This window comes from Vipera ursinii (assembly GCF_947247035.1).
Source record: "Vipera ursinii genome assembly, chromosome: 1".
Lineage (NCBI taxonomy): Eukaryota > Metazoa > Chordata > Lepidosauria > Squamata > Viperidae > Vipera > Vipera ursinii.
The window spans coordinates 348,490,225-348,508,512 of NC_139512.1; the positions used below are offsets into that span (position 1 = coordinate 348,490,225).

Genomic DNA, 18,288 nt, shown 5'->3' on the forward strand with positions numbered 1-18,288 from the left:
CCCTTTCTTGCCACCCTGGTTACGTTAATCTGGCTTCCCCATTGACTTTGCTTGTCAGAAGGTCGCAAAAGGGGATCACATGACCCCGGGAGGCTGCAACCATCACATGATCCAGTTGCCATGTGTCTAGATTTTGATCACATGACTGTGGGGATGCTGCAATGGCAGCAAGTGTGAAAAATTGTCACAAGTCCCTTTTTTCAGTGTTTTTCTAACTTTGAACAGTCACTAAATGAAAGGTTGTAAGACGAGGGCTACCTGTATACTAAAAGCCAAGTTTTGCAAAACCTGGGCTTAATTCCAGCAATCTTGAAGCAAGTTGGGTGTATTGCAACGAAACATCTGGATCAAATGCTATGTAAACACCTTCCCTGCAAGCCCCCAGGCAGCATGGCAACACATCTTAAAGTTGCCAAAGTTGAGAAACATTGGTATAGAACTTGACCTTTTGGAAAGGGAATTTAAAGTGAAGGTCAAAATACTCAAGGTGACAGTTGCAACTATCCAGTCAAGCCCCACTCCCTTTTTTTTTAATTTACATTTATATCCCGCCCTTCTCCGAAGACTCAGGGCGGCTTACAAGCTTAGCAGTAGCCTTCATTCTATGTATATGCCTGCTTGTTAGGGCTTTCACACACACCCCCAAGCGGCATTATTACAAAGTCAGCTTAATTGCCCCCAACAATCTGGGTCCTCATTTTACCTACCTCGGAAGGATGGAAGGCTGAGTCAACCTTGAGCCTGGTGGGATGCGAACCTGCACTAATTGCAGGCAGCTGGTGTTACTTAAGGAGGCATTAGCCCAATGCTCCACCAAGGCTCTTTTTAACTTGCATCCGCCATCTTTACCCTCTCCCTCCAGGATTATTGGCCAGAGATGCTGGAATACCAACTCTGTACCACAGAGAAGAAATATTTCCTAACATAGAAACGACTATTAAACTTCCCCATGGTCTCTTTTCTGAGAGGAGAAGCATCAGCAAATTTTCATCTGGAATTTTTTCCTGCGGTTTAAGAAAGGTGGTGAGGGTAACCCATCAGCTTTCAATTATTCCCACACCGTCTGATGCTCTCTTCACCTCATATTGGTGAAACGACTCCTATTACGAGAAAAGCAGGTTTTATGGCATAACGCTGGTTCAGAGGGGTTTTCTAAGATCCCTCCGGAGAATATTTTCCATCTGACAGGGACACTGAGGCCTAGTCCCTACTCTGCTCCCCTAGGAACACAAACATACACTGTCCTTGATCAAACTGGCACATTTCCCTTCCCAAAGGAGAAGGGCCAAAGGTTTTATTTCTTCTTCTTTTTTTCAACTGGCTTATAAGCAGAGCTGAACAGTACAAAAAACAGCATCACAAGGGAGATTGCTAAGAAAGGAGCGTAAAAAGCAGACAAGATCAGGCGTTCCTGCAGGGTCTGTGGACCCGGGACTTTGGCATTGGAGAAATCAGCAAACAGAATGTGAGTCAGGCAGGCAACCACCATTGTGATTACGTGCGTTGTGTAGATAATTACAGGAGTGCGGATCCACTTGCAGTTCCCTGCATTAAAAAAAAACAGGTTTTTTTTTAATAACTGCAATCCTAGGTCAAAACTCAAGTGCTCATTTCCTAATTTGCATACATATGTAAATATTAGTAGTCCTCGACTTACAACAATTGGGACGAGAATTTCCCTTGCTAACAAGGTGGTTGTTAACCGAGTTAGGTCAGACGGCATCCCTTTACTCTCCTACCATCGGGTAGGAGATATAGGAGTATAGCCAGCCGTACCAACAGGCTGAAGAACAGCGTTTATCCATGGGCTGTTAGGCTTTTGAACGGGAAATAATTTTATAAACTTTATGCATAATTGTCTTGCGAGGCCGGTGTGTTGTGCAATTAGCTCACATGGTGTAATAAGATGGAGGGTTTGTGTCACTGTAAGTTGGGGGTGGAGGCACGAAGGGAGGCTCAGCCAATCTCAATGTATACATGGTTGTACTTTGATAATAAAGGTTCATTCACAATTTTATGATTTTTTTCCCATGGTTGGTAAGCAAAATCACTGCAGTTAAATAAATTACATGGCTGTTAAGTGAATTCAACTTTCCCTATTGACTTTGCTTGTTGGGAAGGTGCAAATGGTAATCACATGACTGCGGGATGCTGTAACAGTTAATAAATACATAAATGCAAAGACTGATCCTAAGTCGCTTTTTGCAATTCCATTGGAACTTAGAACGGTCACTAAACGAATGGTTGTAAGTCAAGGACTACTTCAAATTGTGCCATAAAAAGTTTTTTGTTTTTTCATTATTTCAGAAAAAAATAGATAAGCCTGTCCAGGCTGCCAACACAGCCTGTCCAATCCAGCATGAAAGCTTCGGAGTCCGATGGGTCTCATGAATGCTTCTTGACCTCCAAACTCCATTGGGAAATACCTGCATTCTTCTCTCCAAGAACAATTTATCACGGTTCTGTGCCCACCCCATGCCACGCTCACCTGCTTCACACAAATTTGCACACTTACCTTTCCAGAAGGCGTAAGCAGCAATGGGAAAGAAAAACAGTTCTAGAAAAGCTTCGAAGTAAAGGAAACTCTTGAACCAGGGTTCTGGGCTTGCCATTAACGAATCCTTGAAAGTAGTTTTGTACCAGGTCAATAAATCGGACAGCTTTAGGAACAGAGAAGATGGATGGTTGGTGAGTAAGGAGGAGGAGGAGGGGGCAGCACCTAAATCTTCCATCTATGGTGGGGTGGAGCAATAACATTCAATTGGCATTGCAACTGTGTGATATAAACCCTGCCCCATTTTCATGTTGGTTGGGATACTGACGCAAAGCATGTAGGTAGAACTTGGCACCAGTTGGTGTGGCCAGTTTTGTTAGCATGGGGGGGGGGATTTTTCTTATTTCTCAAACTATGTGATAGGTTCTGATTACAACTTTTGCAGGCCAATAGAAGAGGCCATCTGTTGGTGAAGATGTCCGTCGTGTTCTCTGAGCTTGAGTGTTTGCTTGCAGACATTTTATGACCAGACATGGTAACAGCATCGTGGAGTTTACCCCGTTTATATACAAGAGTTTGCCCTGACGATGTTTGCTTTTCTCCTTGGTAGTTGTTTGTTTAGGGCAGGGGTAGGCAACCTTGGCTCTTCTATGACTTGTGGCCTTCAACTCCCAGAATTCCTGAGTCGGCATGGATGGCTCAGGAATTCTGGGTATTGAAGTCCACAAGTCATAAAAGAGCCAAGGTTGCCTACCCCTGGTTTAGGGTATCAAGTACCTATGCTGAGTGACAAGGAGGGGGCTCCCTCACTAAGGGGCCTAGACACAACTTGAAGGAAACCCTTTTTAGTCTCTATCTCCATTTATGGCCCTCCTGGTCTCTCTCCTATTCCCTCCCCAGCTGTATTGTCAAAGCAGCCTTAAATAGGTCCGTTCTTGCCTTAACAGCAGAGTTCACACTACATATGGTTAATCCTGCCTTCTAGTCTGCTGGTGGCTTTAGCAGTTGCCTGAACCCAACCCATACTGAGTGAATTATGTGAAGCTTGAAAATGGGTTGATTCAGCAGCAACGTGCTTAGACTGTAAGCCGCCCTGAGTCTTCGGAGAAGGGCGGGATATAAATGGGATTAAAATAAAATAAAAACAAAAACGTTCAGTATGTTGGGAGAGCGAGACCCTTGTAATCTCTTCCTGTTGCACAGCCCCCTGCTTGGACCACGTTACTTTTTCTGCCTCTTTCCACCAACTCGTTATTTTCAAAATGAAGATAGAGGCTGTGACTACAGTTCAATTCTTCAAGGGGATCCACCACCTTTTAAGCGTGGACCCACTTGACCCCCAACCTTTTAAGCGTGGACCCACTGCTGTCACAGCCTCTATCTTCATTTTTTTCAGAAGGCCTTACTTGCAAACTCTGACCTTTGGTACATTAGTACAACGTATTTCCCAATCCCAGAGTGTTGAAAGCCTGTCTCAGAACAGCCCCCAATGGTAATCCAGTCAAGCCACATGGCTATTATCCCAGGTCGGAGACGCGCTGGATCCTCCCATCTCTTGTTAGACTCATCCAGAGCTGGATCCTCCCATCTCTTGTTAGACTCATCCAGAGCTAGATGGTCCATGCAGCTCTCCCCACCACCCCCGCCATTCCCCAAATAATCCCGGTTCTTCAGCGTCTTCGAGCAAGTTTTCCGCACTAGATACCGCAAAGGACCCGGTCCCAGATTCTTAAGCGAAGCCGATCCCCGGCGCTTTAGGTTGGAGCAGCCCCACAAGCTCGGCGGTTTCTCCTCTCTACTTACGGCGGAAGGGTAAACTCCAGGCATCAACGCCTGCAAATCGATGAATAAAGTGAGCGGGATGTGAGTGAGGAAGTAGAAGACGAAGGTCCACTCGAGGACGCGCGCCACCGCCATCGCCATCGCCCCTCCGGTGTGAAGTCGAGCTGGCAAGCGCCGGGAACGAACGATCGCTTTCCTCTGCACCCATTGGCTCTCCTTGGAGGGGGTGTGGCCTCTGGCCCAGCTGGCTACGCCCACTTTCCCAGGTTGTCCTTCGGGCCGGTAGGAAAGTTTTCGCCACCTAAATTTCGCCCCTGGATCCAACTGGACATTTTCCCACGTTCCGCCGAGTTTTGCTTTAAGACAGGGGTCTTCAAACTTGGCCCTTTTATGACTTGTGGACTTCAACTCCCAGAATTCCTCAGCCAGCTTTTCTGGGAGTTGAAGTCCACAAGTCATAAAAGGGCCAAGTTTGAAGACCCCTGCTTTAAGACATCAGCAAAGATTAGATGGGGCGGCTGCCGGAGCGGGGGAGGGAGGGAGGGAGGGAGGGGGAAAGCCTCGCGGTCTCTCTTAATCCAAGACTGAAATGGTCTAATAAGGTTTCCTGCCTGAGCAGGGGGCTGGACTAGATGACCTCCAAGGTCCCTTCCAACTTATTATTATTATTGTTAAGACCAGGGGTCTTCAAACTTGATCCTTTTAGGACTTGTGGACTTCAGCTCCCAGAATTCCTCAGCCAGTGTGCTTGGCTGAGGAATTCTGGGAGTTGAAGTCCACAAGTCATAAAAGGGCCAAGTTTGAAGACCCCTGGTTAAGACGGTTCCCAAGCAGAAATCAGGAAAATAGCAAAGCCTCGAGGGATGGAAGGACATCTAAGCAACATTGGGTGGGTCTGCGGTGATGCTTGGCCGAAATTTAATCGTGCCTTGCTTAATCAAAAGTACTCTTAAATAACCTGCGTAGGTTGGGTCCATGCAATCGCGTAGATCCGGGTGGTCCAATCTTGGCAACTTTTAAGACCTTGTGGACTTCAACTGGCAGACTTGGGGCGCCACAGATCTTAAAATTGCCAAAGTTCTGACACTCCGGTGTAGGTTAAAAAAAATGTGGTTTGGCGAGTTTGGGATGTCAGAAATTGACTTGCTCCTCAAAGCTAGTTGTAGATTCCAGAAGGTTGGACAGTGTTTCTCAACCCTAGCAAATGTCTATCTGAGCCAAGGGTCAACCTTGGCAAGTTTAAGAGATATGGACTTCATCTCTTCAGCATGCTGGCTGCAGAATTCTGGGAGTTAAAGTCCACATTTCTTAAACTCGCCAAAACTGGGAAACACTGGGCTTAGATCAGGAGTCTTCAAACTTGGCCCTTTTGACTTGTGGACTTCAAGGCCCAGAATTCCTCAGCCAGGCACACCTGGCTGAGGAATTCTGGGAGTCAAAGTCCACAAGTCATAAAATGTTCAAGTTTGAAGACCCCTGGCTTAGATGATGATGTTTACATTCTAGCCATCAGTTGAATGAATCTTCTTGGTGCAAGAGGCTTAATTGGGTCTCAATACATTACTGTTTTGTTCTTTCGTAGAGGATGCTTTGGAAAAGTCTAGAACATTCTGGATTCTGGAATTCAAACCACATGGAATATAGTGTGCCAAGTGAGCTGTGGCCATGCTGTTGGAGGAGTATCAAATTGGCAAGATTCAGTCTATACGGAAGCGCAATCAGAAAAATAAGATTTTCATCCGCTTTTTAAAATGTGCAAAGTCAACAATTAAGCAGTTGGGACAGCCACATCAGGAAGGTTATGATCAGAGTTCTAGTGCTTCTGTTAAACTCTGAGGCTGCATTATTTTAGAATATTGTAGTTTTGTTTAAATTATGACGGTTGCAGTGTCCTGGGGTCACGTGATTCTGATCTTCTGACATGCAGTCAATGGGAAAGCCAGATTCTCTTAACAAGTATATTACTAACTTAACAACCGCAGTGATTCACTTAACAACTGTGGCAAGGAAGATAGTAAAATGGGGTGTCTTGCTTAGTAACAGAAATTTTGGGTCCAATTGAGGTCGTAAGTCGAGGAATACCTGTAGTTCACATGATTCTCACTTGTCATTATTTAGCCTTACAAGCCAGTATTAGCATTCTACATGTTGCTACGTTAATAGTTTATCAATTGATGAAAGGTTACTGGCTCTACATTTCATAATTGTCCTCATTATTTAACATGCCACTTGCCTCCAGTGTAGCAAAGGGAAATGCCAATGTACTACTGCAGTATTACCTCTAATATGGTACAAATATATCTCTGTAGCTTATCTCCAGCAAAGTGTTGACAATATGTTAACAAGGAAATATCACATGCAGCTGAAAAAGTGTGAATATCACCCATCTCTGAGGTTCAGCCAAAATCTCAACAGTGCAGCAATGAGCTGCTGCAATGAAAAGATAAAATATAAGTCAACATAATCTTCTTTTCTCTTCATTTTGAGACTCAAGACCTTTATAGGAAATATACTCTGAGCCAGGGGTGTCAAACTGCTGGCCTACGGGCCGGAGCGTCACGGAGAAACCGCGCCCATCCCATTTTCGGCAATGGGAAAAAGTTCCAATACGTCACGTGACGTTGCGAGTTTGACATGCCTGCTCTAAGCCATTAATTTTACAGGACTGTTATAAAAGTTTTAAGGAACTACTATTGTTTTGTATGATTATTGCACAAAAATTTTTGAAGACAGCAAAAGATTAGTTTCCTAAATAAATAAAGATGTAAACTGTTGCTCTATGGTAGCCAAAAATCAGAAGGATAAGCTTATGTATTTTAATAAAAATTACTTGGAAAAAGTTTTGAAACTATTATTTTGGGTACAGTGGCAAGAATTCAGCACTTCCTCTCTTAGTTAAAATAAGTATATTTATTGGCTAAACTTTTGCCTCTTTACAAATGAGAGGTCCATGAAGAGGAAAATTTATTCAGGGCTAAACATCCCAGTTCCTTTATTTTATCTTTGAATTTAGCTTCCTGTTCCTTCATCATTCATGTTTATTTCTATGTCTTCTGCTTTGTCTGAATCCCTCTCAAAAGTGTGACGTCCGGCCCTTGAGGCAAGAACCTACTGCCCATGAGTGAAGAAAGTTCTAGAATTCTCACCCCAATTAATATGGAAAACCCAACCGTAGCCTCACTCCTGCAGTTACATTTAATTGCCAACCCTGGAATGTCAGTCATAATGTAAGTAATCAGAAGTTCCAGTTTTTCAACCAGCTCTCTGTGACCCCTCAATGGCCTTCTTTAAATGCAGCTTTATATAACAAATCTCTGGAAGTCCAAATCCCATTATTGAGTTGAATCAGCAAGAAAGTCACACATGCCCCAAATCAGTAGAAGGACAGAAAAACAACAACAAGAAGAACATAGTCACGGAAGTTTGTTTGCTTATTTGTTTCAAATGTCACATTTAATGTTTTCACCACTGTACTTCAAAATCTACATTGTACAAAGTGACCCGCAAGTGTGCCACATTTAACAGACCAACCTCTGAGATTTTACCTTTCATACCAGTGTCTTCATGGGCTCTTTTTACGTTAAAAACACAATTCTCATTCAAGTTCATTGACATGTTGCAGTTGGCTTTGTTTGCTTTAAATTCTCAGGAGCCACACAAAAAAACAAAGATATTTCAGCATCTTTGTTTGAGAAATTCAAAATTTGTCTTCTTTCCCCCAGCAAAATGACTACTTCATTGAAGTTAAAACTTCCAAAAACATAAACTAATAGAATCCAGTTCCAACTCAGATCACCCTTCCTGAAAATACTCTGCTAAATACAGATAACTTACAATAACTTTAACAGTTAATTGTCCATGACAAACACCAAGGTTTCTCTTAATTTTTTAATATCCCAGACCAACATTCAAAAATTCAAGACCATTTGTTATTTCTTTGTACAGTTGGAAAAACAGTCTTCAATTTTTCTTGCCTTTTTTAAATACAAAAGTTGGAAGGGACATTCAAGTTTCAAGTCTCCACACACTGGACTAAAAAAAAAAAAATCAGGTGGAGGTAAACAAGCCATGTTGTATACTTCCAGGAGGTAGAGGCCTTCAATTTGTGTTCATATATATATATACATATGCACAGAATAATTCAGTGTTTGAACAGAACACACACAAAAAGGAATTAGCCAAAAAGTAATAAAAGTTATTTACTACTGTGACATTTTAAGACTTCCACAGCTTTGCCTAATGACACAAATACAATTAACATAATTCCCTATGTGCTTTCCCCCACTATTTTTTTCATTTCTTTTTCATCCAACTGTCCAGTGCAGGATTTTTAAAAAAAGAAATCACCAAGTTTCACAGATCTAAAAATGTGTAAACTACTTTGTCATGCGCACTCTCTTTCTCTCTCTCTCTCTCTCTTTCTCTCCATGGCAATGGATATCAAGATTTATTTTTTTTAAATAGCCCCAAAATGGAATGCGTGCTGGGGCAGAGGGAAGGGAAGGGAAAGGGATGGTTCATGTAAGAAAAAGAGCAGAAAAAGCTTCTAATAAAAATAGATTAAATATATATATTTATATATATTTATTTATAACTCGGGAGGGGTTTAAAGGAAAAGACACTTTTTTCTTCTAGTCAAAACTCATTCTCTCTACTCACAAAATCAGACTGGAAAAACAGCACACAGGCATCACCACTTTGCTAGTGAGAAGCTATGGAGATGGATGCGACCACCAGGTGACGTTGCCCACTCACGCTTGGACACTGCCCTCTGATGAGGCTTTATGATTGGTCATGATTAAGCTTTGTATTCCCTGTTTTGTTTTTCAAGCAAAAGTCCCAATTCTTCAGGAATGGCTCAATATCAAAATAGCTTGTCCTTTTATACAATTTCACTTTTAAAACTGAAGGAAAAAAAACCTGGTTCAATCTTTTTCTTTTTGTTCCGAGCCAAGCAAGATTCACAGCTGCACTACAATTCATAAATTTTTTTTTAAAAAAAGGTGCAACCCTGGATAAAATATATACTTTTTTTTTCTAAAAGCACAACCCCACCTTTGACAGGATTTAAAAGCCTAGTTAACATTTTACTAACTCTTATTTGTATAACATACAAGGATAGTGGTTGTTAATTTAAAACTTCATTAGTAAAAGTACAGTACAAGCATGATTAAATCTCCAGAATTGCAAATCCCAGAATCCAGTGGAAAGCTACATTATGTCTTCAGTAGTATACTGTATCTTCCACTTTCATTCCCAGACCAGTGGAGATGGTGGCATCTCAGATGGCTGAGCAACAGTGGAACTGAAAAGCAATAAACAGAGAAGATCAACTTTCCCTCTCAAGAGGCTGGTGGGGCACAGAGAATGCTAAGAACTCACAAACACACATTTAATCATAAATCCAATTTTTAAAAAAATCACCATAAAACCGGAAGCCCTTCCAACCCAAGAGGATTAGAATTTCTAGCTTGCGAAAGAAAGACTTTTCGGCTTTGACCACAGGGGAGTGAAAGCAGAAGCTTTGGGGAGAATAAGGCATCTTGGGGCAAAGTTAAGGCTCCTCCCACTTTTCCTCCTAAGATTACTGCAATGTGCAGCAATATTTTAGATTACTGCAATGCGTTCTACATGAGGCTTCCCTTGAACAGCATTTGGAAACCGTGCGGGCAGTAAATGATGCTGGATACATGGCACAAGTAACACCACTTCTATAGGAGCTGCATTGGCTACTAGTATGCTCCTGGGTGAAATTCAAAGTCCTGGTTTTCACCTTTAAAGCCCTAACTGGATTACCTGACGGACTGTCTTTTTCAAAGTGTCTCTACCTATCCAGTTGGATTCAACAGACTGGGCACACTGCTGATCCTGTTAGCCAAAGAGGGCTGACTGGCAAAAAAAAAACCTTCTCTGCTGTAGCCCCTGCTTTGTAGAATCCTCTCCCCTCTGAGATTAGAATAGCCCTAACCCTGTAGGCTTTTTTTTTGTAAAGCTTTAAAAACTTGGCTATGTATCTGAGCCTGGGGTTTTGGAACGTGTTAAGGCCCCCGTTTGTTGGTTGGTTAACTATCTTGGCTGCTGTATGGTGTTTTTTTTTTGGTTGGATGTTTTATTCTTTTATTGTTTTTAATAGTTTTAATGGTTTTATACTTTTAGAATTATAAGTCGCCCAGAGTCACTTAGTTGAGATGCAACTATAGAAACTGAATAAATAGTAAATAATTTTTTTTTAAAAAAAACACTAAATTCATGGCTTCGTCATCTCCTGCCAAGATCATGACTACCGTATATACTTGAGTATAAGCCGAATTTTTCAGCCCACTTTTTGGGCTGAAAAATTCCACTTCGGCTTATACTCCAGTCAACAAAAAAAACTTACCGAGGACTTGTGCGCGGCCGAGGCTTTGGTGCTTCCGGGATCGCCCGCACCTCTCCCAAGCCACCGCCGTCCGAGACCTGCCGAAGTTTGGGGAGGTTTGGGGAGGTGCGCGCGCACCTCCCCAAACTCCGCGCCTTGCCTGCCTGCTTCTTTCCGCAGCGGAAAGAAGCAGGCAGGCAGGGCGCGGAGGAACGGAGACTTGCCGACGTTTGGGGAGGTTTGGGCGCCTCCCCAAACCTCGGCAGGTCTCCGTTCCTCCGCGCAGACCTGCCGACGTTTGGGGAGGTTTGGGCGCCTCCCCAAACCTCCCCAAACCTCGGCAGGTCTCCGTTCCTCCTGCCGACCTTTGGGGAGGTTTGGGCGCCTCCCCAAACCTCCCCAAACCTCGGCAGGTCTCCGTTCCTCCGCGCAGACCTGCCGACCTTTGGGGAGGTTTGGGCGCCTCCCCAAACGTCCCCAAACCTCGGCAGGTCTCCGTTCCTGTTTGGGGAGGTTTGGGCGCCTCCCCAAACCTCCCCAAACCTCGGCAGGTCTCCGTTCCTCCGCGCAGACCTGCCGACCTTTGGGGAGGTTTGGGCGCCTCCCCAAACGTCCCCAAACCTCGGCAGGTCTCCGTTCCTGTTTGGGGAGGTTTGGGCGCCTCCCCAAACCTCCCCAAACCTCGGCAGGTCTCCGTTCCTCCGTGCAGACCTGCCGACCTTTGGGGAGGTTTGGGCGCCTCCCCAAACGTCCCCAAACCTCGGCAGGTCTCCGTTCCTGTTTGGGGAGGTTTGGGCGCCTCCCCAAACCTCGGCAGGTCTCCGTTCCTCCGCGCAGACCTGCCGACGTTTGGGGAGGTTTGGGCGCCTCCCCAAACGTCCCCAAACCTCGGCAGGTCTCCGTTCCTGTTTGGGGAGGTTTGGGCGCCTCCCCAAACGTCCCCAAACCTCGGCAGGTCTCCGTTCCTCCGCGCAGACCTGCCGACCTTTGGGGAGGTTTGGGCGCCTCCCCAAACGTCCCCAAACCTCGGCAGGTCTCCGTTCTTCCTGCCGACCTTTGGGGAGGTTTGGGCGCCTCCCCAAACCTCCCCAAACCTCGGCAGGTCTGCGCGGAGGAACGGAGACCTGCCGAGGTTTGGGGAGGTTTGGGGAGGCGCCCAAACCTCCCCAAACAGGAACGGAGACCTGCCGAGGTTTGGGGACGTTTGGGGAGGCGCCCAAACCTCCCCAAAGGTCGGCAGGTCTGCGCGGAGGAACGGAGACCTGCCGAGGTTTGGGGACGTTTGGGGAGGCGCCCAAACCTCCCCAAACAGGAACGGAGACCTGCCGAGGTTTGGGAACGTTTGGGGAGGCGCCCAAACCTCCCCAAAGGTCGGCAGGTCTGCGCGGAGGAACGGAGACCTGCCGAGGTTTGGGGACGTTTGGGGAGGCGCCCAAACCTCCCCAAACAGGAACGGAGACCTGCCGAGGTTTGGGGACGTTTGGGGAGGCGCCCAAACCTCCCCAAACAGGAACGGAGACCTGCCGAGGTTTGGGGACGTTTGGGGAGGCGCCCAAACCTCCCCAAAGGTCGGCAGGTCTGCGCGGAGGAACGGAGACCTGCCGAGGTTTGGGGAGGTTTGGGGAGGCGCCCAAACCTCCCCAAACAGGAACGGAGACCTGCCGAGGTTTGGGGAGGTTTGGGGAGGCGCCCAAACCTCCCCAAAGGTCGGCAGGTCTGCGCGGAGGAACGGAGACCTGCCGAGGTTTGGGGAGGTTTGGGGAGGCGCCCAAAGCTCCCCAAACAGGAACGGAGACCTGCCGAGGTTTGGGGACGTTTGGGGAGGCGCCCAAACCTCCCCAAAGGTCGGCAGGTCTGCGCGGAGGAACGGAGACCTGCCGAGGTTTGGGGACGTTTGGGGAGGCGCCCAAACCTCCCCAAACGTCGGCAGGTCTGCGCGGAGGAACGGAGACCTGCCGAGGTTTGGGGACGTTTGGGGAGGCGCCCAAACCTCCCCAAACAGGAACGGAGACCTGCCGAGGTTTGGGGACGTTTGGGGAGGCGCCCAAACCTCCCCAAAGGTCGGCAGGTCTGCGCGGAGGAACGGAGACCTGCCGAGGTTTGGGGACGTTTGGGGAGGCGCCCAAACCTCCCCAAACAGGAACGGAGACCTGCCGAGGTTTGGGGACGTTTGGGGAGGCGCCCAAACCTCCCCAAAGGTCGGCAGGTCTGCGCGGAGGAACGGAGACCTGCCGAGGTTTGGGGACGTTTGGGGAGGCGCCCAAACCTCCCCAAACAGGAACGGAGACCTGCCGAGGTTTGGGGACGTTTGGGGAGGCGCCCAAACCTCCCCAAAGGTCGGCAGGTCTGCGCGGAGGAACGGAGACCTGCCGAGGTTTGGGGACGTTTGGGGAGGCGCCCAAACCTCCCCAAACAGGAACGGAGACCTGCCGAGGTTTGGGGACGTTTGGGGAGGCGCCCAAACCTCCCCAAAGGTCGGCAGGTCTGCGCGGAGGAACGGAGACCTGCCGAGGTTTGGGGAGGTTTGGGGAGGCGCCCAAACCTCCCCAAACAGGAACGGAGACCTGCCGAGGTTTGGGGAGGTTTGGGGAGGCGCCCAAACCTCCCCAAAGGTCGGCAGGTCTGCGCGGAGGAACGGAGACCTGCCGAGGTTTGGGGACGTTTGGGGAGGCGCCCAAACCTCCCCAAACAGGAACGGAGACCTGCCGAGGTTTGGGGACGTTTGGGGAGGCGCCCAAACCTCCCCAAAGGTCGGCAGGTCTGCGCGGAGGAACGGAGACCTGCCGAGGTTTGGGGAGGTTTGGGGAGGCGCCCAAACCTCCCCAAACAGGAACGGAGACCTGCCGAGGTTTGGGGAGGCGCCCAAACCTCCCCAAACAGGAACGGAGACCTGCCGAGGTTTGGGGAGGTTTGGGGAGGCTCCCAAACCTCCCCAAAGGTCGGCAGGTCTGCGCGGAGGAACGGAGACCTGCAGAGGTTTGGGGAGGTTTGGGGAGGCGCCCAAACCTCCCCAAAGGTCGGCAGGAGGAACGGAGACCTGCCGAGGTTTGGGGAGGCGCCCAAACCTCCCCAAAGGTCGGCAGGTCTGCGCGGAGGAACGGAGACCTGCCGAGGTTTGGGGAGGTTTGGGGAGGCGCCCAAACCTCCCCAAAGGTCGGCAGGAGGAACGGAGACCTGCCGAGGTTTGGGGAGGTTTGGGGAGGCGCCCAAACCTCCCCAAAGGTCGGCAGGAGGAACGGAGACCTGCCGACGAGCCGCGGCTACACAGGGTATTCCTGTGTATTCAGGCTTGCAAAATGGCGGATCGAGCCTCTGCTGGCGGCAGAGGCTTGCAGAACGGCGGATCGGCTTATACTCGAGTCAATAACTTTTTCCAGTTTTTGGGGGTGAAATTGGGGGTCTCGGCTTATACTCGAGTCGGCTTATACTCAAGTATATACGGTAGTTTCTCCCAGGTCTTTTTATTATTTATTTATTATTGGGACTTATATGCCGCCCTATCTCCTGAAGGACTCAGGGCGGCTTACAACAATAAAAACAACAATACAAAAATTAAAAAAGAATTAAATAACAGCCCCCAAATAAATTAACTACATTTAAAAATTAAAACATATTTAAAAACCCATCTTCAATCCAGGTCAGCCTGATGGAAGAGAAAAGTTTTGAGGTCGCGGCGAAAGGACCGGAGGTCCGGGGCCATCCGAAGCTCAAGGGGAAGTTGGTTCCAAAGGGCTGGTGCTCCCACAGAGAAGGCCTTCCCCCTGGGGGTCGCCAGCCGACATTGTCTGGCCAACGGCACCCTGAGGAGGCCCTCCCTGTGTGAGCGCACTGGGCGATGGGAAGTCGTCCCCGGTAGCAGACGGTCCTGCAAGTATCCCGGGCCTAAGCCATGTAGGGCTTTAAAGGTAAGTACCAGCACCTTTTTAATCACAGTTCAGTCCTCTTGTCTCTAATCAAAACTCAGTTTGTCCTCAATTTTTGTGGTTTAGGGCACGTAACGTCATCCATTTTATGTTCTTCTCTTCAGTATCTTTCCATATGTTCTATCTTAGGAAAACTCCCTCATGTCTCTGCCTACATTCTTTTGCTTCCCCCTCAGGAGAGAACTCTGATTTAAAGATTCTAAATTGAACCACTTTGGTTCTCGGTTATTTAAATAATTCTTCCCCCATTGGTTTTGTGAAGCTTTGCGCTTAGAGCTCAACAACAATTAATACTAAATATTATAATTAGGACTATGCCCCGTGTCCTCAGCTATTGTGAAAGGACCAACTGCTGACGGGATAGAGTACTTTAGAGTACACTTCTCTTATGTGTAATTTATTATAAGCCATCTAAATTAAACAAACTGTATTGTTACTTTACTTTCCTATGTTGATTTTTGCCTAAGTTTAAATTTCGACTCTAAACTTTAAGGGGATGAGTGTTTTCCCTTTGCTCACATCAAATTACCATATACAATGCACTATTCAACACCAATGCTGCAGAAGCTTGAATGCTCTTCCTCCCACAACTAGACAGGAGGATAATGGCTTGAATACCAGGCTGTGATCTGCTAAGTGATTGCTGGTTCCATGGGACGAAATAGCCACAATGGAGAATTCTTACTTCTTTATTCATCCAAAGGAGATTACAGACAGACAAAAAATTCCAAGGCAGCAACCTGTTTTAATTCTTTTTGTGCCGCATGTTGACTGCTTTTGGTTAACTTAAAAACTAGCAGTACAAGAGAACATTTGCAACTCAGGATTGTGAGTCCTTAGCGCTCTCTGTGCTTGATTGGTAATGAAACATCTGCAAGAAAACAAACTAGGTAACATCATCAGAACTTGTGGTCTAACATTGATGATGTTATCTGGTTTGGTAATGAAACATCTGCAAGAGAACAATCAAGCTCAGAGAGCACCAAGGATCCCACAAAAATCTATCATTCAAAATGTTAAAGCATTCTTAACAAATCAGGCATGCAGGTAATGTTACTGGAAGGGTCCTTAATTCAAAGAGGATTTTTTAAAAAAAGTTTCACCATTAAGGAAATAAAATGAATATCAGAAGTGATTACATACAGTTACCTAATAAAGCTCTTAAAAGCAGCAGATTGTGGATTGATGCATAAAGGTACTCTATTTCCTTTCTGCTGTTCCAAAATGAACTGATGGATTATTTCTGGAGAAAAAGGAGGAGAAAAACAAAACAAAATCCAAATTCATGCTTTCCAATGCAAATTGTACAAAACAGGATATTGTTTACTAGTGATTTGTGGCGAGGACACATTTTTATAGATTTATATTTAGCCTTTTGTAAATCACTGGGGATTCATTGTGGAGTACGGCATAAAAAATGCTGTAAACAAATTAATACCAACATATATACTGTGCATTTAGGAAATACATCTGCTATAAATTTGCAATAAAATTGTTCACATTCTAACATGTACTAATTCCTCCAGTGGATCCGTTTATTGTAATAAAATGCAAAAAGTTTAATTCACTTCAGGTTGAATTTTCCACAAGGATTGCACAAACTGGCTTTCTACTTCTTTCCTCTCATACCACATGTGTACAAATGATAATTGTCCTATGTTTAACAAAAAACAAAAGTTTTGTTTTGCATATTTATTTATTAGATTCACAACCTGCTTTGTTTTGCAGAATTCATTGTGACATACCTAGTGCTGTGTCCTATTTTCTCCACAGCAACAACCTAGTATGGTTGGTTGGGCTGAAAGAGACTAATCTAAAATATAAACTATTCGCAATCTTCTGTGATTGAAGAATTATGGGGGAAAAATCATTTCATAACTATCTCAAATTTCCCATCTAAAATATTCTTTCCATGCAAATACTGAAGAATGGATGTGCTACCCTTTTCCTGACTTGATGAGATACAAGTGTATTAAGCAAAAAATATGTATAAATATGTATAATGATAGAAATGTTTGTGTGTGTATATATATAATATATATATATCTCCCAAGTGTACATTTTTGGTAAATAATGCAAAGGATGGTATTTCCTAGTTTAAAATACTGACCTTTAACCTGCCGGACAGAACTGAGGTTCTTTTCAAAAGTATCATCAAATTTAGGATTTGTGATGGGTTCAAAATCACTGGTGTAAACTCTTCCAGTAGAAGTTGAAAAACAACATTTGCACATACAGGTGTGATATCGTAAACGCCCTTCGTCGAGATATGGATGAGCTAAGGCATCCTTAGCGGATATTCTTTTGGACTGAATACAGAAAAATACAAAAAATACAAATGATTGTTGCATATAGATTTTAGTTTGTATGTATGTATATGTGTGTATATATATATATATGTGTGTGTGTACACACACACACACACACACACACACACATATATATATAGAGAGAGAGGGGGGGGGAGAATACAAACTCTCGTGATAAATTTTTTCTAACTTTCACGTTTGACAAGTGAAACCATTAGGAGGCAGTGTTCACTTGAAAAAGTCAGCATTGTTGTAACTGCAGTATTTTTTACATGGCACGAGTGTATTTATTTATTTACATACCAGCAAACAGCACTAACCCTATTTACAGGATACGGCACTGATAATGTTTTATTTGCTGTCCCTCTCACCAGTACATGACTCCGAGCGTTGTTGCCATTTCCTTCCACCAAAGTCAATGAGAAAGCTGGCAAGGCTCTCTCCACCAACCTCTCTCTCCTTAACAAGGCTGGAGAAAGACAGTCGGGCTTAGCTATCTGTCAAAACTGGCTCGGCTTTGCTGCACGTGCTACACTCCCTCTGGCCTGCTTCACCAAACTACCCCTTGCTTCCAGTTGTGGTCAACTGCTGTTCAGGCAAATCCAGATCAGCTGAGGTACCTGGCAGATACAGAGGGAGAAGCAGGTATGACAGAAATGGATTCTCCTGTTGCTATTCCAAAAGGGGACTGAACAGTGAGAGAAGAAATAAAGCAGCCTCTTTTTCTACCTGCAGGTGCTGGGCAATTGATATGGAAATGCAATTTGGTGACGCTGCTAGAATTTTTATAGTGTTTTTTCTAACAGGGAGAGAAAGCTTGAAAGGAAGACATGCATTTTAGGAAGGGTGTGAACTGGGTTTCTCAGTCCTAGTTCCTCCTCCTCTCCCCCAATTTAAATCTGATAAACCCATCAGGATAGCAGCTGTATTTCAGAGCAGAACAAAATGTATTATTTTGCCATAGTCTAATGTATTTCAATAAGAAGCTATCCCTGCCTGCCCCAAACCTGTTTTAGATAGAACCAACTATTAAAAAGCCAAAACCTTTGTTGCCATTTTCAGAAATGAAGTTGACAACAGTATTCCTTTGGTCCCTGGCCCCTACAGCACAAATCACCAGCAAAGCTACAGCACGCGCGTGCGCATGCGCGCACACACACACGTGTCATTAAAGCAGTCTGTCTTTTCACAGGTTTCCATGCAAGCCTGGAAAAAAAAATTGGATCCGTTTTAAGAGTAACTGCATGAGTTGACATTAATGATTAGCAGAGAACTGCTGAATTCATGAGAAGGCCAAAGCGCTCTACTGAAATTATTTTTGAAGCACACATAGGCCTATCATCACTTAGAAAACCTTTTTATATTTAAATACTGCTAACTTAGAGGGTGTGATGGCTCAGTGTTTAAAGCGGATGAGCTTAT

General features: G+C 45.5%; 2 protein-coding genes across 3 annotated transcripts in view; both read right to left on the bottom strand.

Annotated features, from left to right (window-relative positions):
* Positions 1 to 1,256: 1,256 nt before the first annotated feature.
* TMEM97 (transmembrane protein 97) lies at positions 1,257 to 4,432 on the bottom strand. Its single transcript, XM_083354252.1, has 3 exons — positions 4,298 to 4,432; positions 2,516 to 2,660; positions 1,257 to 1,545 (listed from the first exon to the last, which is right to left on the bottom strand). The coding sequence occupies exons 1-3, from the start codon at positions 4,415 to 4,417 to the stop codon at positions 1,295 to 1,297; spliced, it is 516 nt and encodes a 171-aa protein (XP_083210378.1). The 5' UTR covers positions 4,418 to 4,432; the 3' UTR covers positions 1,257 to 1,294.
* Positions 4,433 to 7,704: 3,272 nt separating this feature from the next.
* NLK (nemo like kinase) overlaps positions 7,705 to 18,288 on the bottom strand; it is a 138,862-nt gene continuing 128,278 nt past the window's right edge. The window contains exons 9-11 of one of the 2 annotated variants that reach the window (XM_083379758.1): positions 16,668 to 16,866; positions 15,707 to 15,800; positions 7,705 to 9,581 (exon numbers count right to left, since the gene is read on the bottom strand). In XM_083379758.1, the coding sequence (XP_083235884.1) occupies positions 9,527 to 9,581; positions 15,707 to 15,800; positions 16,668 to 16,866 (348 nt within the window). In that variant the 3' untranslated portion in view covers positions 7,705 to 9,526. Of the gene's footprint in view, positions 9,582 to 15,700; positions 15,801 to 16,667; positions 16,867 to 18,288 lie in introns of both variants that reach the window. The other variant, XM_083379759.1, reaches the window with a different exon arrangement.

What these genes read in the sequence shown, in the direction of transcription:
- TMEM97 (XM_083354252.1), bottom strand. Translation starts at nt 4,417, where the DNA reads ATGGCGATGGCGGTGGCGCGCGTCCTCGAGTGGACCTTCGTCTTCTAC. An exon ending in CTGGAGTTTACCCTTCCGCC is followed by an intron (nt 2,661 to 4,297) that starts GTAAGTAGAGAG and finishes CTGTTCCTAAAG; the next exon opens with CTGTCCGATTTATTGACCTG. An exon ending in TGCTTACGCCTTCTGGAAAG is followed by an intron (nt 1,546 to 2,515) that starts GTAAGTGTGCAA and finishes TTTTTAATGCAG; the next exon opens with GGAACTGCAAGTGGATCCGC.